Source organism: Oenanthe melanoleuca, chromosome 1, assembly GCF_029582105.1.
Source record: "Oenanthe melanoleuca isolate GR-GAL-2019-014 chromosome 1, OMel1.0, whole genome shotgun sequence".
In the NCBI taxonomy this organism is placed as follows: Eukaryota; Metazoa; Chordata; class Aves; order Passeriformes; family Muscicapidae; genus Oenanthe; species Oenanthe melanoleuca.
Window position 1 is genome coordinate 30,447,223 of NC_079333.1, and position 25,207 is coordinate 30,472,429.

General features: G+C 39.4%; 1 protein-coding gene across 1 annotated transcript in view; it reads right to left on the reverse strand.

The window, feature by feature from the left end:
- The window catches only part of TENM4 (teneurin transmembrane protein 4), a 1,506,484-nt gene that overhangs the window by 190,247 nt on the left and 1,291,030 nt on the right, over positions 1-25,207 (reverse strand). Inside the window, exons 13-15 of the mRNA XM_056495278.1 lie at positions 16,494-16,746; positions 11,456-11,554; positions 9,162-9,397 (exon numbers count right to left, since the gene is read on the reverse strand). Coding sequence (XP_056351253.1) covers positions 9,162-9,397; positions 11,456-11,554; positions 16,494-16,746 — 588 coding nt within the window. The remainder of the gene's footprint in view (positions 1-9,161; positions 9,398-11,455; positions 11,555-16,493; positions 16,747-25,207) is intronic.

Here is a 25,207-nt window from a genome sequence, read left to right on the forward strand (position 1 = left end):
GAGCATTTTTCACTGCCAGTGACATCCCTAATTGAGATTACTCTGTGACTAGTTACCCACAAAAATGTTTGGTATTTAAAAACATGGAAAAAAAGCCCATTACAGGAAACAATTCCTTCTGTCTCCACTTAACTGCAATTAAATTACATTATTTCACACTAATTAGTATGAAATAAAAACATGGACTCAAGGAGAAATCCTACCATGAGACATATAAAGATCTGCAAAACTGATTCATTTTCAGCATCTGTGTGCAAAGGTCAATCTAAGTTGTGAAATAAAGATTATAGCAGTGCATCTGTGCCACTGTCATAAAGACAAGGCCAGCACTTCTGGAGTCAGCCTGCTGTTATTTTCCTTTCTGGGGGCTTACAGCAACTATAAAACCTCACTAAAAGCAACTGATAAAAGCTTGGGTTGAGAGCCCATATCTTACCATTTAATAAAACCAGATGGAATTACATTAATCTCTCCTTGTATTAAAGATTCTTAATTTTTCAGAAGGATCAGACATGTAAAGGGCCAACTAATGCATGGTTTCATGGCACACTGATGCAGACTCCCAGATCAGATGGAGCCCTGTGGATCCACAGCCTCAACCTGCTTTCGACTGGTTAAATAATCAGTTATATTGGTGGTCTGCTTCTGAATGGAAGTCATTCTTCCAATGATCCCTCAATGATGAAAGAGGATCAGACTTTGACAAAAGGACCTCTTCAATCAGTGTCAAAACAAAACAATAAGCAGAAATGAAAAAAGTAATATATTAAAGGTAGAACAATAGGGAAATGGAAAGTAATCTATATAAATCTAAAGCCATGGAGAGAGGCGAAAAGAAGCTGAGGACACCAAGAAAAAATACATGCCTTGAAAAAAATCCACAGAACAATAGAACTTTTTTTTAAGTGTACTGAAACCTAGCAAAATGAGCAGCAATATTGATGGAGATAGGGAAATTGCTAATAACTTCCAGTAAAGATTAAAGTGTTCAGTAAGAATTTTCGTTCTAGTTTTTGAAAATAACTACAATAATGCAACCATTTCACAAGAAAGAAGTTTTTTTCCAGTCCATTAATAACCAGGAATTATACTGAACTACATCTATTTAAGGACAAACATTTTTAAATCTGCAGGCTCATTTAACTTGTACCCAGTAAAGAAGGAAGAATCTGACTCACTGATTAATACTGAATCAGATACCAAGAAATTAGAACAGGATAATTGCTATACAAATATTTAAGAAGGGAAAAAGACAGGATGAAAGTCACTTGGTTTGGGTAGTCTGATATCTATTATAGACAAAATAACAGAAAATACAGAATTGAACTGATAGAGAATAAAGAAAGTGAATGTATAGTATCTCAGGCCAACCATATTGCTTTTCTGAAAAACAGATCTTAAGAAACAGTTACTCATTCTTTGACAAGATTACAGTTTAGCAAGACATTTGATTTAATTTGATGTGATTAAACAAACAAGCATTTTTTCAGGGTATAAAGACATGCATACATGTATTTAAAAACTAACTGGAAGACATTAAGATTATTACTATTGCTGATGAATAACAATTACTACAATAACTACAATTTCTTGTGAAGTTCAACAGCTGATAGTTGGTCCAAAATGATTCAACGTTTGCATCAGTGTTACATAAGTAAATATAAAATCATGGATAACTAAACATGTAGATGACTCAAATACTTCAAGTGAGAAATACAATGACGAGGGCAGAACAGAAGACCAGGGCAGTAACTAAATTTGAATGATTCAAACAAAGTGTCAATGGTCAGCCTATAGACTTTGGATAATGGACCACAAACTGTGTCCATGAGATGGGACACAGGCAACTGGAAAGCAAAGAGACGAAATGACTTAAGGAGTAAGCACAAGAAGATGCTGTACAACAGCATTCTAATGTAACTTTCATAACCCAGAAAGACCTAATGAGATGCTTACACATATAAGTTGGGAAAAAGCCAGCTAAAGTAGGTATGTGACTTACCTATGTAAAACAGGTAGAGTAAGTAGCTGGATTTTGCTGGGCTTCAATATACAAAGAGGTCAGCCTGCACAATGTGATAGTTTATGGATATAACATATTGGAAAGTGAGAAAATAATTTTAAATTAAAATTCTGGGAATTCTTAGGCTTCTTCCTGCCTCCAATAAACTGACTTAGCAGAGAGAAGATGTAAACTTGAACAGTATATTTATCACTCTAGACTCTGACCGCTCTGCAAAGCAGAAATTTTGCTGCCAAGTTCAGAACATATTGTCATCACATGGAGTATCTACATTTTAGTACTTCCCAGTTTTCACAGATTGGGCAAGTCTGGCAAAATTAGCAGGTTTGCAGTATCTTCTACTCTACTTTTCCAGTAATATTTTCTTGCAGCAGCATCTCTCCTTTGAGTCCAGAAAGAGAAAATGAGACTCAGATGGGGACCTTATTGCTCTTTACAACCACCTGAAAGGAGCATGTAGCCAGGTGGGGGTCAGCTTCTTTACCAAGGCAACAAGTGACAGGACAAGAATACACAGTCATAAGCAGTGGCAGAGGAGGTTCAGGTTAGACAATGGAAGAATTTCTTTGTAGAAAGGGTTGTTAAGCATTGGAATGGACCGCCCAGGGAGATGGTAGAGTCACCATGCCTGGAGGTGCTCAAGAAACAACTTGATGTGGCACTTTATGCTGCAGTTTATTTGACATTGTCAAGTTCCACTGAAGGTTGGGCACAATGACCTTAGAAGTCTTTTCCAGTCTAAGTGATTCTATGATTCTTTCAAAAGCATATCTATCATGATGGTTTTTTTTAATCACAACACTTTTAATGTCAGGTTATAGATCTTATTTAGATGGAAACAGTGAATGTTCTTTAATGGAGCCTCTATGGTAAGGTTTTTAACACCCATCTGAACGAATTGATCTTCACAAGAATAACTTTAAAGTGGTGCCTTGTACCTTTATCACCTTTATTTTAAAGCACAATAGTGGATAAATCACTTGTACTTCCTTTGCTCCAAATGATAAAGCTAAGAGTAGCTGCTATCCAAACATACACTGGAAAATTCAAAGTAAAAAAAAAAAAAAAAAAAAGATGCACACAATCACTTAATAATACAAAGAGCTCTTGCTGACTTTGCAGGAGATAGAAAATAAAAGATCTACATTATAATTCATACCACCATGTACTTAAAGCTGCGGCAAAAGACAACAAAACAGGCAGAAATGAAAGACTGAATGTAACCCATTGTGTTTTTAATTTACACAGAATCCTAGGATGCCTTGGGTTGGAAGAGACCCTAAAAAAAAAGGCCATCTAGTTCCAACCACCCTGCCATGGGCAGGCACACCTACCACTAGACCAGGTTGCTCAAAGCCCCATTCAACCTGGCCTCAACCACTGCCAGGGATAGGGCATCCACAGCTCTGGAAATGCATACCAGTGCCTCACCCCTTTCACAATGAAGAATTTCTTTCCAGTATCTATCTAAACCTACTCTCTTTAGTTTAAGGCCACTGATTTAATTTTGTGTCTTTCTTGTTTCTCTGGTAATTACTCTCCATGTTTGCATGCATGTTGAGAGGGAGGTGGGATAATGCCAGTAAAGAGGTGGGGCTGAAGCATTTGAGTCACTATTTCATTGTGGATCTGGCCAGGGAAAGGTTATTTTGCCAGATTCCCTGAGGCAGCTTCGCTGAGCTCACTACTACTCACCAGGCTCTTGTAAACCTTACACACACAGCAGCTGCCCTCACTGGGTCTCCAACATAGTGAAGAGTGTCTGATGTGAACAGAGTCCTGTGACCTTCTCATCTCTCTGCTACAGAACAAAAATGCAGAAAGATTTCTGCAACTTCATGCATTTTTGAGTAGTCAGACAGAAGCCCAAGTTCATGGCATCTCTCCATGAGATTGAGACTATTTTCATGCTTTAGCCTTTGTGAGAAAATTTACAGAGGCAAATTTGGGGTGCAATAACAAAAAAGATAATTCAAAACTGGATTGAAGGGTTAACATCTATCATGATTTATATTTTATCTTCAGTCAGGTCCATTTCCAGAACCAGGAATTTATAAAAATATATGCAGATTTTTCCAGCTCCTGTTGCAGACATTGGGCCCAATGCCACTGACTGTGCATTTGACCCAGTGCTGAAGGAAATGCAGTTGCTCCAGTGTGAACAAGAAGAAGGCCTGTGTTTCCTGAATGTCAGGGGTATGAAAAGAAGAGCTAGGTGTCATCTAAACTGTCCTGCTTAGTGAGGGAGTGGCACTAACCCTCTTGTCCCACCAATGTTTGTCTGCATTTGGTGTAATAAGAACCAGCTTTAACAGAAATAAACAAAACCTCACATATTCAAGTACTGCTATACAGGAAGAAATGGTAGTGCTGGCTTGTGATGATGGTCTCCTCTCAACCAGTGTCCTGGAATGCTGTTTCACAAACATTTATAATACACAAAATAAATCACTGGTAATACTAAAGTACCTTTTAGACTGGATCTGACATTTTTATTGATTAAGGGTAAAATTAGATAAATGACTTTGCAATTACTGAGTGACTAGACCACAGTGATTTTGTGAAGATGTGAAAGAACCAAAAAGTGACCTCAAAGCTCTGTTTGAGGTAACAGATTGACTTCATAACATAAAGGCTTTGCTAGAACAGATTGTTTAGCTCCCATTTCTGCCTTTTTTCAAAGACAAGATGGAAATAGAAAACATTCAAAGATTTTGATTTACAGTCCTCGTAAATCAAAAGAACAAATGTCAACAGTAGCAAAATAGAACTTAATCTGGGATCAGAAAAGGAGCATTAAAGCACAAAGTGAAAGTAGCCTGTTGGCAGGGTAATAAATTGTTTCATATTTTATTGTGAATAAATACCTCAATATCAAGGTATAAATGCAGGATTAATAGATATGGATAAAGTTTAATAATTAAGCATTAGCAACTTTTCCTATTGATCTCTTATCATGTAAACACCATGGTAATTGGTACCCTACACATCCACTGCTAACTAATTAGATTTCTAAGAGCTTTGGAGAGCTGCTTTAAATTGGGTTTGCTCCATAGCATCAAAGAATCATGGACAAACTGAGCTAAAGTTAGCTTTTGGAGTGATTCTTAGACAATAAAAAGAAAGATACTTTATGAAACACATCACAGTCCTAGCACACTTTTACTGTCAAAGCATTTTGCCTGAAGCAAGCAACACTGTTCTTCAAGTGAAGCTGCATCTGTACAGAGTTCAAACGAACACAGAGCTGAAAAGTAGAGAGCTCTGACTCCAATAAAAAGGAAGGACTGTTTTGGCTTCATAATATATTTTCCAGCCCTAGCTTTAATCTAAATCAAATGGTCATCTTTCTTGCTATTCATGCAATGCAACCGCAGCACATGCCTAAGTATAGGAAAATTGCAAGTGCCTAACAACATTAAATTGTACTTCCATCTAGTCTGGAATCTACATCAGGCAGAGGACAATAACTTCTGTTTAAACAGGCAGAAACTATTCTCCATCACTAATTAATACAGAAACTGTTCCACAGACCTTGCCAAACAGCTGCTGGGCATGGAGATCTGGACAATCAAATAGGTATTTTCTATTTCTAAACTTCCCCCCAAGCAGTACAGCTATGTCAGAGACTCTTTACAATGCTCTGCTAGCAGGTCTGGCATCTACAAGGTACAGGAACTGCTGGCAAAGTATTAGCATAGCAACATCCTCATGGGATTCTCTCTGCCATTAGAATCTTGCTAGAAACTAGCCCTCCAAGGCAGAACTCAATGCTATACAGACCCTGTCAAATCCCAGCAAAAGCCATAAAATTTTTTCTTGTCTAGCTGTCTATTGAATGGACATTTCTAAAATTGAGAATTCAATTTTAAAGTCATGTATCTTCAGGAACTCCTGGAATAGCAAATTTGCAGGGCAGTTCTGAGCTGCTCAAAGAGGCCTTTGATTTCAATGGTTCCATCACTTGGATGTTGCAGCCCTGATGTGCCCCTGCTTTTCTCCTTGGTGCTCTCACCCCACAAGACAAGCTTCTCCTTGGTGCTCATGGGATTTGCATAAGCTGTGTGTGTCCAAAACACTGATGGGTACTGTCACCACTGCCTTAGTGTGGTGTCTGACTACTTGAAAAGGGAGCACAAGTCAATCAAAAGCTGATTAATTCAAATGAAAACCAGCTTTTGCTGTTTAATATACTCTGTTATATTTTGTTTGTCATTATCTCTCCAGACCAGTGACTCAGTCCTGTAAAACCTCCACCTTGATGACAGTGTTGACACATGACAGCAGCCATTCTGCTGCCATGGACATCTATTTATGTCTCCTCTCCTCATTTTGAAACAGCCCAGCAGGATAAATGAACTTCAGACTGCTAAATGTGATAAAGACTTACATGAAATAATAGAAACTCTGCCTTTTACTCTTAAAACAAATGATTTAGCAAGTTCTCCAGGTGAATTTCAAAAAGGAACTGCCTTCAGCAAAAAACTTCAGAAATGACCAGTGCCTTGTTTCCATGCAGCTCTGCCTGCCTCAGATGGACACCCACCACAGCTGTGTCTGAGTGTCTGTCACACAGAAAGTACTGCCCATAGCAGGGTCTGTTCTATATGTCTTTAGCTCCACACTGCTACAATCAGGCAAGGCCTGAGCTTTTAATGTGACATGCCTGAGGCTGTGAGGAACATCCTGAAGGCCTAGATACCACCCTGAAGTATTTCCATTATCTGACCAGTGTATAAAAAACAGATTAAATGCCAAGCTGCTGCCATGGGACCCAACCTAAGGTCCGTTCACCTTTCCAATGACCCCAGTTTGCTCTGGAGGATGAAAATGGTCATTAAAAGACAACTTCCATGGTTGTTTTAACTGACAAGAGAAGATAGGAAGCAGTCAAGTTCCCAATTCTCATAGACTGCTATACAAGATTGGACCTTATACTCATGACTAAGTTACACCTTACCACTGAGACTGTCCCCATGGCACTGAAAAGAGCAAGGCACTGCTTACATGACAAAAGGTATCTGTAAGAAAATGCAACTATGCAAATATGGGGGTGGGGAACCCCAAATTGGAGGAAAAACAGTAATTTGTCTGCAAACAGACCAGGTTATTTAGAATAATAAATAAATTCCTATTAAGAATTACATACTTCATACCAAAATGCATCTCAGTTTAACTTAGTGAAAGTACAGACATTTTGACTCCCTCATTCATTTCTTTTCTTTTGGGTTAGGTGATACAATTCTCATCTGCAACTTGACAGGATGTAAAAAATAATTACAAATGAAAAGGTTATTCATAATTTTTAAATGAGTTAATTAGTAAACCCCGCCAGAGTCACTCATTACAGTAATTAATAATTGATTATACTTGAAATTAAACACAATTTTTCATCAAAATCTAATTAAATATCTGCCTTTTTTCTCGTTGCTTAGGACACTGGGTCTGGTAGAGACAATCTTTGCTAAATATGTTTATGCTGAACTGAACCATTGGATTTGATTTTTAATAATTGGTAGTTCCTTTAGAAATTAGTAATTATGACCCTTAATTACAGTGGTTCAACCTGCTCAGCATTTCTGGCGCCTTGCCAGCCATCTGTGGTGTCTGGCAAATGCCAGTGAATTCACCTGAATGGAGAGGATAAAAAGGAGGGGAGGGCACTCAATGGACCTTCCTTTTAACAACATTAACTGTGGTTTTAAGCAGGAGTGTGATCTTTTGTGAACTCTGAGGTAGGGCTCTGAGCTGGAGAGTGGCAAACCAAACTCCTCTCCATCTATCAACCAGCACACACCTCCTCCTCCAGAATGAACTGGCACTGCTACACTGAGCTGAAATGATTCTCCTCTGACACACAGAGATAATGTCCAGAGGAACCATGTTCAGGACATAAGCAGAATACCAGACAAATGAGAAAGGCGATTCCAAATGTACATAGCAAATGATGAAAACTGACTGCATATTTCATCAAACTGCTGCTGATTTAATGTTGGTTAATTAATCATTCCTGTTCCTCTTACAGGAGACATAAAAGTGACCAGAATATGATGCAAGGCAGAAGTGGAAAAGTATCAGTCATTAAAGAAGTGTATATAAAAGGAACACAGTAAAAAGCAATCCTTTGTGGTGGTGCTAATTAAATTCATGTAAAATGAAAGCAAAATCTTTCAATCCAGACTAAAATTTGTCATTCTAACCACAAGCTTTTATATTAGATCATTAGTGTACAGGAAGTCACAGCAAAATCAAAAAGACTCATTCGTGCCATGAGAAATGGGCTTTTTAACCCATGATCACATCTAAAAGTGTCTGACAACTGGAGTTTGCACCATGGACAGTTTAACATAGAAGTCTAGGAATGGACTTTTTAAAGACATTTATAACACACATCAAACAGAACTGAAGAAAAAGTAATGGTAACATTCCAACTTTACAGGCTTAAAAATACAATTTTCCCTTCTAGCAGTTCAATTACTTTTGCAACATACACAAAGAATGCTTTTTTTTGCAATGAACACTGACAAGCCTCATAAACCAAAAAAATTCAGATCATGCACAGTTCCAAGAAAAATCCACTGCTTTTTCACCCAAGATGCAAATTTCACCAGCACCACCTACTCTAAAAAGGCTCTGCTGAACCACAATCTCAACCCAATCCTTCTCCATCCTCCTGGTCACCCTGTGAACTCCAATATAATTAGTAACATGTCACTGAAATGGGTGTGTCACCAATAGGTATCAGGATCAGGTTCTAGGTTCTGACCCCACGCCATCAATGAATGTGACTGGGACTGGGACATGGACTTCACTACCTGTTTTAATGGGATGCTTAGAGAAAAAATGGTGGCTTTGCCTCACTCCAGGTACACTTTCCTCTGCAGAGTGTAAACAGTCCATGATATTGAAGGGATTACAACTCCCTCATAGGACTCATATTTTACTAAGCCCTTTTGGCTTTATGACAGGTGTTAAACTTCCTACCACAACACTGCAACACAAACAAGTCAACAGATGCCTTATTTCCCCATCACTTTGTACCACAGTCTTGACCCTCTGTTTCCCAAACATTAGCGGTATGGGACGATCTGTAGAGAAATGAAACAAAAAGAAGAAAAACAAGCAGCAACAAGCTTACCTATGAAATAGGCCAGCAGGATCACCAGCGTGACTGAGATGACAATGGCACTCAGAGCAGCACATTTCCAGTTACAGTACTTATAGGGTTTCTTCAGGTTAAAGGCAGGCCTAGAAAAGGTACTTCTGGGAAGGGGCCTAGGGGGAGGCGAGTACACAGTGCTGGACGTCAGGGGATATCCCGGCGACGTTGTACAAAAAAGGGGAGAGGTGCCTCCAGGCTTGAACAGGAAGTGCCTGAGGGAAGAAAGACCAACATCAAGTGACTCCTCACACAAATCGATGCTGAGGGAGGCGTGGGGTGGGACAATGGCGACTGCTGCCAGGACGAGGAAAGCAGCTCCACACAATGCTGGCTACGGACACGGACGGCATGCACAAAAGAGAAGAATAAAAATCAAAGGCAAGTCACACAGAGTAAAAGAAAACAAAACCAAAGAATCACAGTGCCAACAATGCCACAGAGAACTCTTCAAGGGTGGGAGTCTCCTCTGTGGAAGAGCTGGCGTTAGAGTGAGATGAAAACCCCAAGCACAGCTACGACAGACTGGTGGCACGGGCAGAACTGGGAGCCCGCTCGCACTCCCACAGAAATGCCCTACGGAGGCTGAAGAGGAGCACAGGTCAGATTAAAGAAGGGAGGGCGTTTATCAATTTATTGATCACTGCATGAGAGCGTTTTTTGTGTGGCATCGGTGAATGGAGATGGGAAAAAAGAGCTTAAGCCATTCCATAGCACCCAAATTGTCACAGAGGGGAATATTCACACTGTCCCCATCCAGCAAATTTAAGTGTCAGATAATGGTGTGGCTAAAAGCATCAAAGTCCTGTGTATTGCCAGTGGGGAGAGGCACCTGCTTCCACAAAGCAGTCCAGAGCACCCTGGATTGAAGCCTACCTTTAAAAAAGTGTGAATTACTGTCAAAGGCAACAGCATTTCCTGTCCAGTGACACATTGGGAGGCACCGTGTTTTGCCCATTATGAAAAACACAGCCTGAGAGCCAGAGCCAGCCCACGAGCACCTTGGGTGAGACTCATGGAAGTCAGCACAAAAAGAACACACTGAAGCCCATGAGTTTCAGAAATTAAATGTCCCAATGGAACTCCTGTCCCCAGGAATACTAAATGAAAAACCTGATTTTGGTGGGACATCATGCTGTAAAAGGCATTCAAATTCTGGGAATGAAATCTGGGAAATGGAGTGGACTAATCTACTACCATGCTTCCGTAAAACAAAATGCAGCTTGTGAGGACTGATAAACAGCCCCAAAGCCCTTTGCACATTCTGCCATGGCTTATGGGGCCAGATTTTGCAGCCAGAGTAAATGCAATCAGCATGGATTCATGGGAATCAGTCAAGCCAGTGGCTAAAATACCAGATGAAGAGGTGACTCTTTTCCCCATGAAGTTACTTGTGCAGTCATGGGGGACACATCACATGCAGAAACATCATCGTGCAGAAAAGCCACCAATTCATGCAGTAAAATGTAACACATAATTATCCAAAATAGGTTCCTGTAATACTACAGCCATGTTTCTATTGGTACTCTAAGCATGACTGCTGAGCATTAGAGAAAGATTCTTTATTTCTACTAATGCTCTACATAAAAAAAATAATTTTTACAGTTAGTCAGATATAATCCCATTTTTGAAAAGTATTTAGGTAGAGATGTATCTGTTCTGAGAAAAGAGGCACCTGCAGTGTTTAAGTACACCAAGGTCTTGTGTGAATGATGGCTACCAAATTATGAGCTGCCAACACAAGATTCAACAGTTTTGGCACCAAGTATCAAGTTTAAAGTCCATTATAACTTAAAAGCTATGCTATCAAAATTTGTGTAAAGAATGGGTGCTTAAGTCAAACTCCAACGCTTGGCTTACATACACCACTAGCAGACACTTGTCAGATAAGGTATATGGAAGACATCAGTTTGACAAGGAAGTATCAGGCTGTCAGCACAATGAAGGTTTCAGATTTTTATGAAAACTAAATAATTTTAGTTAATATAGGAGTTGAAATTGCTGTAGGTACCTCCTACAAATTAAATTACTTTCAAAGCAATAAGGAGATAAAAAGCAAATGGCATGCAGTGGCTCACTGGCATATTAATGAGTTTGCCATTAATATGTACAGGACACAATGCTCCAAGCCCCAGAAATTCATTTTTTAAAGCCATATTGGAGAAGGTCAGCAATGGTGTTGCCCTTAAACATCACTGATATGACCAAATGCTTTCATGCAAGGATCATAATGACTGTACAGTAAACAGGAAGACCACGTAAGTGTCACATACCCATCATTGTAAGCACCGTCATGTCGGGAGGAGGTGAGAATGTCCATCTCAATGAGGTTGTCCTGCAATGTCTCTAGGAATGTCTGCTTTGCTATGTTTCTACATACATATGGAAACATGAATGAAGCCAGTGAGTCATGCATATATGAAGTGTGATCTTATAAACCACAATGGTTATAGTGCAGTTGTGCATGGAATTAGAATGATGGACCATATATTTATATGTATAAGATGCTACACATATACATATAGAGCTTTTAAAAATGTTCACTTCTTTATATATACACTATATATATGCATATACACACATATAAGCACACATGCCCATATGCATGTATCAGAAAAGTTATGTCTTTGTTCATTGCACATTATTTATTGCCAGTGACACATGAAACCTTCCCAAGTGCTGGATCCAAAGGACCAGATTTCAATCCAGCCTAGCTGTAATCTGGTAATACTCCTGCATCTGTGATACTGTAACTCTGAAAAAGCACAGCACATTATCTATATCCAACTGTGGCCAGTACCTTGGCAGCACTCTTGCATCTAACTTTCTTATGGATTTCCAGCAAAAATCTGCCACTCCTTTACCTTAGTTTCAGTTTTGGATTTGAGAACTTTTAATTTTCCAATTTGATTAATTTATTTTCTGTTGTGGAATAATAACTCACTATATAGAGTAAAAACATACATTTTCAAAATGTAAATCTTGCTCAATATGAATATTCCAAATTAAGGTCTCTTGGTCATAAGCAGATAGAAGTGAGAAACAGATTAAGCTGTAACCCAAATTCCAGCACCAGAGTATTTGCTATAATCTGGGTAATACAGGCAATAAGCAAGATACTTAGGGCCTGTGCATGCAAATGCTTGGGACTGACCCTGCACACAGCAGCGGCATTTTGCAGTATTTGTCCTCCCGGCATGTTCTTTTACGAGTCACATTTTGACCTATAAATGCTAAGCTGTTTTGTACTTTTTGAGGAGAATAGCAGGAACATAAAGAATTAACCCAGAGGCACAGCTGGGAACAAACTGTGTCTTTCTCACCTTTGGGCTTGTTTCTCAAACCTAGCAAAAGAAAATTCCTCCCATGTTTTTTAAAACAAAATACAGTCCTGATTTTGCCCATGTCTGTTTTCAGCATCAAAACTGACTCTAAGCCTGAATGTGAATAAATCCCCTGGCAAAAACTAGTAAAGGAAACATAACAGAATTGTAACACTTTATCACTTATGCAGGATTAAGAGCCTAGAGGGTGTAAGTGACATGAACTCAAACAAGAATTCCTGTCAAAGAAACTAGATTCAGGTAACATGTTAAACCAAGAGAAGCCAGCCCTGACACATTATACAAACCTTGATACTGTTTCTTCAAAAATGTTCTCAAGCCTAATTTTCATTTCTGCTTCCTCCTCTTCCTGCTGCTAATGCCAGCAGTTGTTTAGCTCAACTCCCTGCTTTTGGAGGCCTTTGGGCTGCTTTGACAGAACAGATCTACTCCTTTATCTGAATGAAAGTGAAGTGACTCCTATTCAAAGCTTTGGAGTAAAGTGGATCAACATGCATGAGCTGTGTGCCATAGCACTTGAGACATCAATCCATCCCCAAGTGTTTACGGCTTCCTCACATTCCCTGGGAATGCAGGAAAGACTGGATGTTGAGTTCAATGCAAAAAGAAGCAGCATATGTGCATGCACTGAGCATTTAATGGGTAAGAGGCAAGGCACCTGGCAACACACCAATCAATAAAAGTTCATCGTTAGTTAAAATCCATGTCAAATTGGTTCCATGAATTTCAGTGTGGATTGCCAATAGAACAGAAGAGGGGAGGGTTACATAGTCTCATAATGTGTGCATTTGTAACGGAGAGGTCGCTGGGTCACCTGAGGGACTGATGCGTGACTGTCCTCCTCATGGAAGGCTCACAGAGTCTGCTCCTTGGAGATTACCTGTAAATCGCTGGCTAGTTACAAACACTCTCCTTTCTCATTAGCAGTACTGGTGGCAGAAATCTGACCTTACATGATTACCATGTGAAATTTCCTGGGAATGGAAGTCTCCTGAAAACTGTTGGTTTGTCAATTAAACGTCCATCTACTAGGCATTTATTCACTCCCACAAGATCAAATGTAAAGGAACAGAAAGGAGGCCACAGAAGAAAGAAGACTGAGGAATAAATATGGGGGGAACTCACCTGTCAGGATGACTGCTGAGCAAAGATCTTCTCATCACAACCTTGATAATACATGGCTTTTAAAGCAACAAAAAAGGGAGCAGACAGGAAAAGAAAGAGAAGAAAGGAGAAACAGAGAAAAGGGAGTAAAGGGAAACTAATGAAAAGGAGGGAGAGAGGAGGAGGGGCTCTTCCTCTTGCAACATACAGAATTCTCAGATATGCTTATCCTGTCAGTTGTATATTCATGCTGCACATCTCTGCTTGCCCTTGTAGACATTACGGTTTGGAAATTTCCAGGCAGTGACAAACAGTTTGAATTTCCAGCTCTAAAAACTGCCTGGAGTCCATGGCAGTCAAAATCAAGCCACTTCAAACCCTGGTTAAATTCTGTAACTGCAGGCACAATCCACAGCCTCTGACAATCCTCATTTAAAAGATGCTGCTTTTTTTTTTTTTCCTTGTGTTCTCTCTCTGTTGACTAATACATGATTAAAAAGAACCCAACAGGAATACAATTCCATTTTTGACATGAGATTACTATAATCTCCTAACTTCAAAAGCCTTTACTTTTGGATTAATGTCTCTTGGCCAGGATTTATATTTCTATATATTGGGCATTTTATTCTCTTAGGTGATGGTCTTTCTTTTTTTTTATTTTTTTTTTTTTTTTTTTTTTTTTTTTTTTTTGTTTATAAAAATATTTATTGTGGAGAAGACAGGGAAGATCATTCTTATGGAAGAAGCTGAATTGGGCATCCAAGTTTGCTAAACAGCTCTGAAGCCTGGTCTTTTATGTCTACACAAATCCAGCTGAAGGAAATGGAAGACCTCTGCGTGCCAGAAGAGCTGACTGTCAGAGTGGAGGTTAGTCACAGATATACTGATCATCTATGCAGCTCAGCCTCCTCTCTTTATTGATACCATTATAGCACATCATATTTTCTTAATGTTGTGTAAGAGAAGGAACAGCCAGTTCATTTGCTGTTGGCACAAAATTACATATTTTCCAACATGCTTGCTGTCAAAAGGAACACTGGGTGAAATTATGCCATTTCAACCAGTGTGTCAAAAGCCTCACCATCAGTCTTGAAGTGACCTGTTTTCTACCAAATTAATTAAATGGTTAGATTGAGGACCAAGTACAAATGTGACTGATCTGCGGTGCTTGAGTAAAATCACCAAATGATGCAGAAAGAGCTCTTCATGCAGGTAGACCTCCAACTGCCAGTCTGATTAACAGCAATAATGTGACCAATCCAACCTGCAACAAGAGCAGTCTGCTTCAGATCTTGAAAGATTTTCATCCACAATGATTTCACAGAGAAGAAATCAGACAGCCTTTAAGGTTTTGCGCTACTAAAACAGTGTATTATCTCTTCTATAAAGAATTACCACCTGGCTAGGAAAAGGCACAGGGTTTCCTTCAGAATTATAGAGGATTATCACAAAAGAGCTGCAGGAGTGGGGCCTAAGTATTTTTTAATATAATTTCAATAAGAATTATCACATAAAATGCAATGCTTTGGTATTTGTGCTTGAGAATTACTAACACAATATAATTACTGAAACTGTTGCCAAATCACACTTGCATTACTTGCTTATAATTTTGTCTTAATCTTTTGGATCCAGCTTCTTAGTTGAGTCTTTTTAATCAAGCAGTCACAGAGAAATTAATTATCTTTAAATGCCACAAAATGTGATATTGAGGTTGTTTTGGAAGTTTCTGAAGGCCAGCAGATATAGCTCATTCTCAAAAAGATTGACAGATGTGCTCATTTTTAAAAAAACATTCTCTTAGCAGAAGTTGGCAAAACTGGGTAGAATTTCTCCCATGATACAGCTACAGCTGCTGCTGCTCCCAAGATTCCTACAGGCAGTGATGTGACAAATTTGGGCCCTGTCTCTGTTTTCAGTTATTGTATGATTTTTGCTGTCTAAAAGCTTGTTGGTTTGAGAAGGTTAAACAAATGAAGGAACAAAGACAGCTGAGCAAGTGCAGTGTGTTTTAGGAAGACTTCTTGGAAGACTTCTCTGCAGACTGAAAAAGACACCATGTATGGGAGCTAATGACTCCAGCATCCCCAGCGGCTGCTCGGTAGCAATGGAAGTGGTGAAGCAAAACCTCTGGAGAAAGCAACTGGGACTGCAAGTAGCTGCACTCACCATCAGATAGGAGGACTGAGGCTGAGGGAGTGTGAGAGCTCTCTTTTCCAGAACCTACACAGACCCTGAACAAAGCTATGAACTAGAACAACTTGGTTCGCCCTTCAGGTGTTGCATAGTTGGAAAAGAATTTGAGAACTAAATGGAAACACCATTAAATGACTGATGCTGGGCTATCCAGTGTTTCATGCTTGCTGGAGCAATGTTGAAAAAGGCAGCAGCTGACCTCTCCTCATTAGCTGAAACAAGATCAACCTTTTGAGGATTATGTACTACGAAAGTGCTGCTTGATGAGGCACAGCTACAAGGCTAAATCTTTTCAATATACTGACTGATTTCAGTTTTTTAAATAGGATATTGATTTATCCTACCACATAGGAAGAAAAGACATTAGAGGAAAATAAAAGAAAGAAAACCAAGAACATTTGAATCCATGATCCTGATTCCAATTTTAAATGAGGAAAATAACCTTATGAGCAGCTGTTAAAGACAACATTTTTAGTTTATGAAAGAAGAGCAATTTCCTCTTCTCCTAGTCCAAATAAAAAGACACAAGGAATAATAAATACAACACAAAATGCATAAGTCAAACACCAGTTCACAAACTAGGTGGCTGGCTATGCAGGTGTGTGTACTTTCCATAGCATCCTGAGCACATACAGTCAGAACGTTGTAAGTGCTAAAGACAGTGACCTACCTTGTCTCCAGTGGGATGTTACTGTTGAGCAACCAGTTGTCCTGAGCATGGGCTGGCTCTTGAGTAGTGGCTGGCTGTTCTCCAGAGAGAGAGTGGTCTGTAGGAGCTGGGCTGGGGTTGCTGCGTGGAGTGAAGTTCCCTCTGTTCAGGGAATTGATGGAGGCCGCATGATGCTGATTTGGGGTGTGAGCATGTGATATTGGAGGTGGTGGAGTTCGAAGTCTTGAATGATTTTGAATATTTGGAGGATGATCTAAAACATAAATAAAATACTCTTAAGGTTCATTATTTGAGTAGCTCCATACTGTGTTCATTTATGTGCAGACACTTCTAAAAAGTATGAAGGCCGGGGTGCCACACATCCTAAATGAAACTCAAAAGGGTAACACAGCCTTGTTCCATATGCTCTAATGAGACAGCATTGATCCCTGAGCCAGCTAGAAAATACAGTTCAGTCTCATGCACAAAAGTTATGAAAGTTTAAAGCACTGCAGAAAGGCTGTCCTGACAGCCAAGTTAACTCCGATGAACAACTGCAGGTTGCAAACTGCTATCTATCTGTGGCACTGATTTGTGATAAAGGATGAAAAATACAACCAGTCTGGATAGATAACATGTTAGAGCCACTTTATGATGTATATACAGCTCGCAGAGAAGTTTTTTCTGCCTGCTTTGCCCAAAAACTTTCAGTAGTTAGGTCAACAGGACTGAGAATACATTTAATCATAGATTGGGTTTAGGGAAAGCCATAAAAGCATATCAGGATTACACAGTTTAACAAAATCCAATAGTTTGTACTGTTAGAAATGTACTCAAACTGAGTAAAAAATGCATGTGGCATAAAATCTGAGGTGTCAGGAAAATGAAACAACAGGCAGTGAAGAAAGATGCCAAGATCAGTGATAAGGCTACTTTGAATACAACTCAAAGTATTTCTTAGCCAGGAGACTGAGGAAAGCAGACTGAGGAACACAAACACCTAGGAAATATGACTAGTGCTAATAATATCTGTATTTTTACTTTTTTTAGCTAACCATAAAGCAATTTTTCATGTTTGGTTTTTTTTTTTTTTTTTTTTTTTTTGTTTTTTTTTTTGAAATGTAGAAAACTAAAGTATTTGATGAACTGGAGGGTGACTGACAGTTCAGCACAACCCATATGAGAAACAGGACACATATATCTCTCTGCTTTTAGTGGGTTCATGCTCAAAAGTCATTAATACTGTGCACTAGAACAGATTGCTCAGAAAGATTGTGCATTCTCCCTCACTGGAGATATTTGAGAACTGTCTGGATACAATCCTGTGCAATGTGCTCTGAGATGGCCGGCTGGAGCAGGGAGGTTGGACCAGATGGCCACTGTGGTCCCTTCCAGCCTCACTCATTCTGTGATTCTGCAATACACAATACTTTTGTGATGACTTATCTGAAAAGACTGTCTATCCTATCAATCTCATACTTACCAGACTTCTGTATGATGAGAAATGAACACCTATTTATTCTCTAATTAGAGACCTCATAACTGCAGAACTGTAGGTAGTTGTAAATTACAATGAATAGTACCAGACATTTAATGATACTTTTGAAATTTGGATTAGCACTTCGATTTAGGAGAGGAACAGAAAAAGCATTCACAGTCTCTCTGTAGCTTCTTAGATAGTTAAACACATTAGATAAAACATGGAGATGTGAGAGATAGCCGTCCTGCCTCTCCTCACCCTGTGTTGACTCACACAACCTCATCATTAACTATGGCTAGTTGTACCAGAAACTTGTGGTGCTTGAGGTGGTCTAGCAAAAAAAAAAAAAAAGTGTTAGCTAAGGATTGCCACAATTCTGACTGAACATATGTTTGTCAGGTTAGACATGCAAACAGGGGTATATATTCTGTAGGGAGAACTGAGTGGTTTTAGGGTCCCAATTAATTTTACCCTAAAGCCCCAGAATACCTACTGGTGTGAAAGCAAGTTCAAAAATGCTGGTCATCTACATTTCTACATTTGGACAGACAAACTTTTCATTGGGAATCTGAGGAATTATTTAAAAATCTGACTTAGTAAAGCCCAACCAAACTTTAAAAAGCCCTATAATGCCAATAATACTGGCCTCTGACTTGCACATCGGCCAGCAAATGAAAGGGAAGAGCAATGAGCATGGGCTGCATAGACCAGAAATATCAGAGCTAAACCAGGTCTGACCTCAGCTCTGCAGCACCATGTGTATCAAAGTGTCCAAACATTCCCGGACTGGATATTACTGGGGACTGTTGTTTAGTTGAACTCCTGACCATCGAGGCAATAAAAACAACAGTGAAGGAATTCTACCCCTGGTTTAGTTAAATTAATGACTCTTTTCCTACTCAATAGACAGGAATCAAGATAGAAACAGTGTGTTAAATCCAGTGAGGGAGATCAACACAAATAGAGGGTTTCCAACTTTTAGGGCTGCCAATCTATACCCATTAATAAGAACTTCAGCCCAGAGAAAATGACTTGTCTATTCAGGAGAAACATACCAGAGGTTTCCAAGACCAGCTATTCAAGTTTTCAGCATAGCTCATGCCCAAGATGAATACTCTGCTATCTACAAAGAGGCTAAATGGTTAATCTTGGAATAAGCTATAGGCCTTCTGCAAAGTTCTCCTGCTGTTGGCTGAGTTTTCCTTCTGGAGGCACCATTTTCACATTGTGAGTCAGACCCTGTTTTCAAAGATCTGTTATGTAAATTCCAATTTACACCATATTATTACAGACACATTTCAGATGCTATTATGGATAATGCTTTCGAATCAAGTAAGAATGTGTTATTTTCATTCTCTATTTTCATATCCTTCGTGATTTCTTTGCTAAGTAAAGACAGCTCTTACTCTGGTCTATGTGATTTTTCACAAGATTTTATAGCTTGTATATAGGTTTTTCCTGACATTTAGGTAGCTTTTCCTTCTAGAATGTTTTTCATTCCATTCATATACAAATTCTGAACACTTATGCCATATCAGAGCACTATGGAATTTAATACACCTTGACTAGAATTAGTAACTATTTCCTTTCCCTTATGATCCTTTCTGTTTATTGTCTTCTCAAATTAAGGAACATCAGAAATAAGGTATAGACAAAAGCCAGGAAATCTTCCTGCTGAAAATTACTGCAGCTGTGCAGGATTTTCTTGATGCAAAAAAACCTTTAAGGTTAAGGTTCTTACCCTCTGCTCTGACCAAAACTCCTATGGGATTTGCAACAGATCACGAAAGCCAACAAAACCAACCAACCAACCAACCAACCAACCAACCAACCAACCAACCAAACCTTTCTTGATTTCCTAAAATTTCAGCTGTCTCCTTATTGAGTAAGCTGCAGATGCTCCACTGCTGAAAGTGTTCAAGGACAGGCTGGATTGAGCAACCCAGTCTAATAAAAGGTGTCCCTGCCCATGGCAGGGGGTTGGAACTAAAGCATCTTTAAGGTTCCTTCCAACCCAAACCTGTGAGTCTATGATTATTAACTAGATACACAATGTCTGAATGATACAAACTGTGTGTCTGTACTTCCACACAGGAAAGAGAACTTAATGCTGGCTGCAATGGTTCTCTTATGTCATGTACCTACGTAGATCTTACACACTGGGAAGATGCTCAGCTCATCTGCTCTCTATTATACAGAATTAAATTTTTACAGATCCCTACAGATCGTAGGTTGGATACAGGGGAAGTCTGATAGTGCTTTCTGCATCTACCAGCAAGCCTTTACCAGAACAACAGCACCACAAGAATTCAGAAGACTTTACAGAGGAGCAGGACATCATGGCCAGTGCATAAATTGTACAAGTTTTCCCAAGACCTTTCTTAAGCAAGTCTAAGATAGTGATATGTGACTATCTGTAAGTTATCGTTGTTTACTCCAAAAGAGAGAATTTTCAGCATTTTCCTTCTTGCAATTTTCCTCTTTGGTTTCTAAAAAGACACAGACTTTATCATTCCCTCTCTACTTATTCATTCTCTTGTTAGAATGAAGAACCTGCTGACATAGGCTACTCAGAGGGATCAACTGAGCTAACAAAATACCAAGGAATAAAACAAACACCTTGTAAAACACCTCTCTCCCACCAATCCAAATTTCTAATAGTCTCAGAGTCAAGCAGATCAGTTTAAAGGTTGATTTGTGCCTTGAAGGGAGAACAGAAGAGACCTGTAAATAGCAAAGGACTCTTAGACACCAGTCCCAGTCTTAGATACCAGGTGCCAATGAAAGAGCATCCCAGAGATGAAGTTCAACATTTTTAGACAACAGGCTGGCAACTGTGGAAATCTATATAGCCAGAATTTAAAGAGCTTCCCATAAGACTCATTTTCTCTAATGGGTATCCAAAGTGTATCTGACACATCTGTATTCAAATATAAGGAAACTTTAGAATCTGAATGCAAAAAACACTGATAGAAATCAAGCTGCTCTTATGTTGGGTTTTTTGTGAGTTTTTTTAGCTTGTTTTCTAACATTAAAATGTCATTGAGAAACACTGGCTTGGTAATCACAGATAAAGCAGAGCTGAAAGATAATACAGTTAATGAAGCTTGTACTTGGTACATATTAGAGAGCCTTGACAGAAGGCTGTGAATGAAGAGCTGAATAAATGTGACCCATAAAAAAATGAGGAGCTAGTATGACAAAATTTCAATAAAAGGCCTGAACCTCATGTTCCTTTTCTCTCCCTTAATCTTTAATGAGTAGTACTGTTTTGAAATTAGTCAATGTAACAATTACACTTTCTGATTCATTAGGTTTTGGGATTGTGTTCAGGGCAAATGTACTAACCTCTGAGTGAAAAATATATTCTCATTTTTTTCCCAGCTTATTCTGTTCCTCCACACACTTGCCATTTGTACGTCTGCTCACATTCAGACAGACTGATGCCTAACTGGTGTCTGGATTAGATACAGGAAATATTTCTCTTTACTCACTGTATATATTGCCAGGTGGAATGAATCACTACATGCCCCCTTGAACTTCAGCTCCACAGTAGCTGTGATAATGAACTTGCTAGTGGGACTTTGGGCAATTGTGCTTGTGCACACTCACAAGGAAAAACACCTCCAGCCCCCATCCTACCACCCCTTGCAGAAAAAACTTTTTTTTTTTTTTTTTTTTTTTTAAACAATGTACTCTGCATTCAATTGCCAAAACAGCAAAGAGGTTTGCTTCAGCTACAGGACCCACTTCAATCTGCTGCAGATGTACACTCACAGCACTTGCACCAGCCAGCTGAAATCACCTTCACAGGGCTCCCTGTCCTGTTGGGTGACACTGAGTATGGGAGCTGAGGTGCTTCTCTCATGAATCTGATGAGCACTTAAGGTCAGGCGGACCAGGAAACATTGAACTGGGTCTTTTCCATCACCTTTGTAGGGGGCACAGGGAGTTTGCTATTAAAAGTGAGACTGCTTGCCAGAAACAGGCTCCCTATCAGACACTGAAAAGGGAGCAGAATATTTTACCCCAAATTTGGCAGATAATGGAAAAATACTAGGAGGAAAATCGACATGGGAAGAGATGCCTGCTAGGAAGGTACCTTAGTGGCTTTTGATGAGAACCAGGATGAATTGCAGACCCAGTTTTTCTTCTATCTGCAGACAATTCAACTGAATGTGCAACATCTAGATTGTGCTGAAGCAATGTGCAAAGGCACCTCTTTTGTACCAAGCTGGTCCATCCCATGGCTGGCACTGATAATCTGCAAACCAGAGGAGAATTTCCTCCTTCAAGGACTGTCTGACAATAGTGTCTGTCTCCATGGGACAGTCCAGTGAGGAAGCCACTGCACAGGCGGGTGAAAAGAGATGGATTGAAATAGGTCACTCAGTAGTCAGATGACTTATCTGAGCAGAGATAAAGTGCTTTCAAAAGTGTTTTCCCTCACTAACACTTAAAACCTAGAATCAGCGTTACAACTTGAGTGACCTGTATCTCTCCTCAAGAAGTACATCCACTGAATTTCACTTAGCTTCTCCTGCTATCAAGTGGAGTGTTTTCAACAGACTGTGAAACACATCTTTCCCTGTAGCAACATCTTGTGCCCCCAGTTTTCAAAATGACACTGAAACATAAAAGGAAAGCAAAGTGCTGATGTGTAATCTCCACTAAGTAACAAAACAACAATAGGACAGCTACCTTGATGTTTTTTCCTCTGTTTTATTTTAAGTAACAGAATAATAGGGAGTTGCTGTTCCATTAAGGACTCTCACCAGGGAAAAGCACAGTCATTATGCAGTTAGAATCATCAGTGTCTGTGTCCTAGAGAGTGTTCTGGTTCAGAGTCTTTTTTAAGCTGAACTCCTTGAGTTGCAATCTTCACAGCCTTATGTCTCACTTTATGATACCATGTGTATAAACACACAACCAACTGTGGATAACTAAAGCCTAAAGGAGGGTTTTCCTATGCAACTTTGGTGCAGTCTTTTGTTCAGAAAAGTCCACAAACATTGGAAACTACTTAGCAGAGGAACATCAGCTACAGATGTCAAGAGTTTTGATATCCCTCTAAATGTGCAACTTGGACACTGAATTTGCAATAGCATGTGCTACAAAGAGTGAGCACCAAAAAAAGCTGCAGAACATAAAACCTGCAGTGTTTCATGTCAACATTACTCAGTGTGCCTGTGAATGTCTCCAGATAGCATAGCTATTTTAAATATTGCAAGTAAAGCTACACGTATTAGGATCAGTGCAGAAAGTTATCTGTACCTATCAAAATCTAAACTTGACTTCCAGCAGTACACCATATATAAAAGAGGCAATCATTCTTCATCTCACAAACTGACCATAACAAGTAGCAAGGGAAATGAGGGACCTCAAAATCAGGCAGCAGATAAAATGGCACTTTGTTACTGACTGACAAGACTAGACTTTATAAGCTTAGTAAGACTTCACTCTGAATCATTACCAGGTCATAGCTTAAGAAACTTCATTTGTTTAGATCAATTACATCAAAAATCAGGTCCATTTAGATGCTATCTGTGCATGTGTAAAATGAGTTGAAGCTCCCCTCCAGCTGCACAGATCAACACTTCATTGGCTTTCTTGTTTATAGAAAGCCATGGGTGCACCAAATCAAGTCCAAACAAGCCATCTCCTCTGTATTTTGTTCATCAAATGTCTACATTACATGCAAACTTTCCTCTCAAGTGCCAAAGTGCCTTTGCAAAAGCAAGATATTGACTTCTGGGTTTGAAATCAATTTTTTGTTTGATGTTGGGCTGTCAAGCTTTGCCTGTACATAGTCAGCAGGAGCTCTGGGTGGTTGTTTTTTCATCACTGTGCATCTGACTGGATTGAATGCCCTACAAGTAACGGTTTTAAAAAGGTCCAGATCCCCATCAAAGGATGATATGCAGACTTTTAACTCATGGTGTTCATTACTCAATAAAAGGGAGTCACAATCTAATAAAATCAAGGCAGAGTATTACTGTTTAGCCTCTGACAGTTTATGAAGAATCATTGTCTTCAGCACACAGGAAAGTGGAAAAAACCCAGAGTATCTGGCAGAGTGTAAATTCAAATAACATATTTAAGTTGTGAAATAATTTATGGGAAACACAGGAAAGTAGCTTCTACAGTGCCCAGCTAAGCAAATTTTCCTGCAGCCCTGGAGACTCTGAATTTTCTGCTGGACTTACTGAAAAGGAACATCTTGAACTACTCTGATACCACACACTGGAGGCAATAGTAGCCTTTGAAATCTCAAGCTGCTGAACTGCTGGACTTTCAGGTCTAAGCATATAAACAAACAAATAAACAATGTTTCATTAGAGCTCCTTTCCTCTCAGAAATGCTCCAAACATAAAAACTGACCATGAGCCTCACCACTCAGGTGAGATGCTGCAGTCAACTGCACTGTGCTCTCAGCCCCTTAGATCTGGGTTCTCATGTTTGGAAACCCATAACTGCTACTCTCCTAATTTTCATGCTCAAATGAGTTTGCTGAGCCATTCTGACAGCACTGATGGCTCCTATAAGCTCCCTTCCAGCTGAATAACTGAGGATAACCCACCTGCACTGCATCTTAGCAGGATACAACACATTAATGTGAGGCAAGAAAATCCACAGGCATGGAGCAAAGGATGGCACATCTGTGCTCTGATTTTGAGCTGCTAAAAATTATGCTCACTGAATATTTCTACACATGTGTGTCTAAAACTTCAAAACCTACCTCCTAAAGAACTGGGATCCTGCAGCTCTTTTCTAAGTAAGAGATGTACAAAGACAGTACTTCTGAAGTTATGTGCCTTTTTTGAAGTGTTAGGAAGGTGTATTCAATTCCCCACGTTTTCCATATTGCTTACAAGCTCTAAAACTCATTTGTAGTCACTCATGATATCCCAGTAGTTCTGGTTTAGCCAACTATGCCACTTAAGAGGATTGCTAGTCTCCTGTCCTAAGTGTCCAACTTGAACAGACTTGGCAACAGCAGCTGGGTGCCACCTCTCATACATAAAAGGCCTGGAGAAACAGAAAAAATTCTGATTTGCTGGCCCCTCCACTGCACATTTGAGAAACACAACTGTTATTACACCTAAGATTGCTCTTCTTGAAAGAAGTGCATTTCTCTCATGTCTGCAGTTTATTGACTTGAGGCCCCAAGGAACTCTTTGATACAGAGAGAATTTTGTTCATTTCCCTCCATACACTCTCTCCCGTGTCTGTTTTGTGATCCTTTCATAAAGTA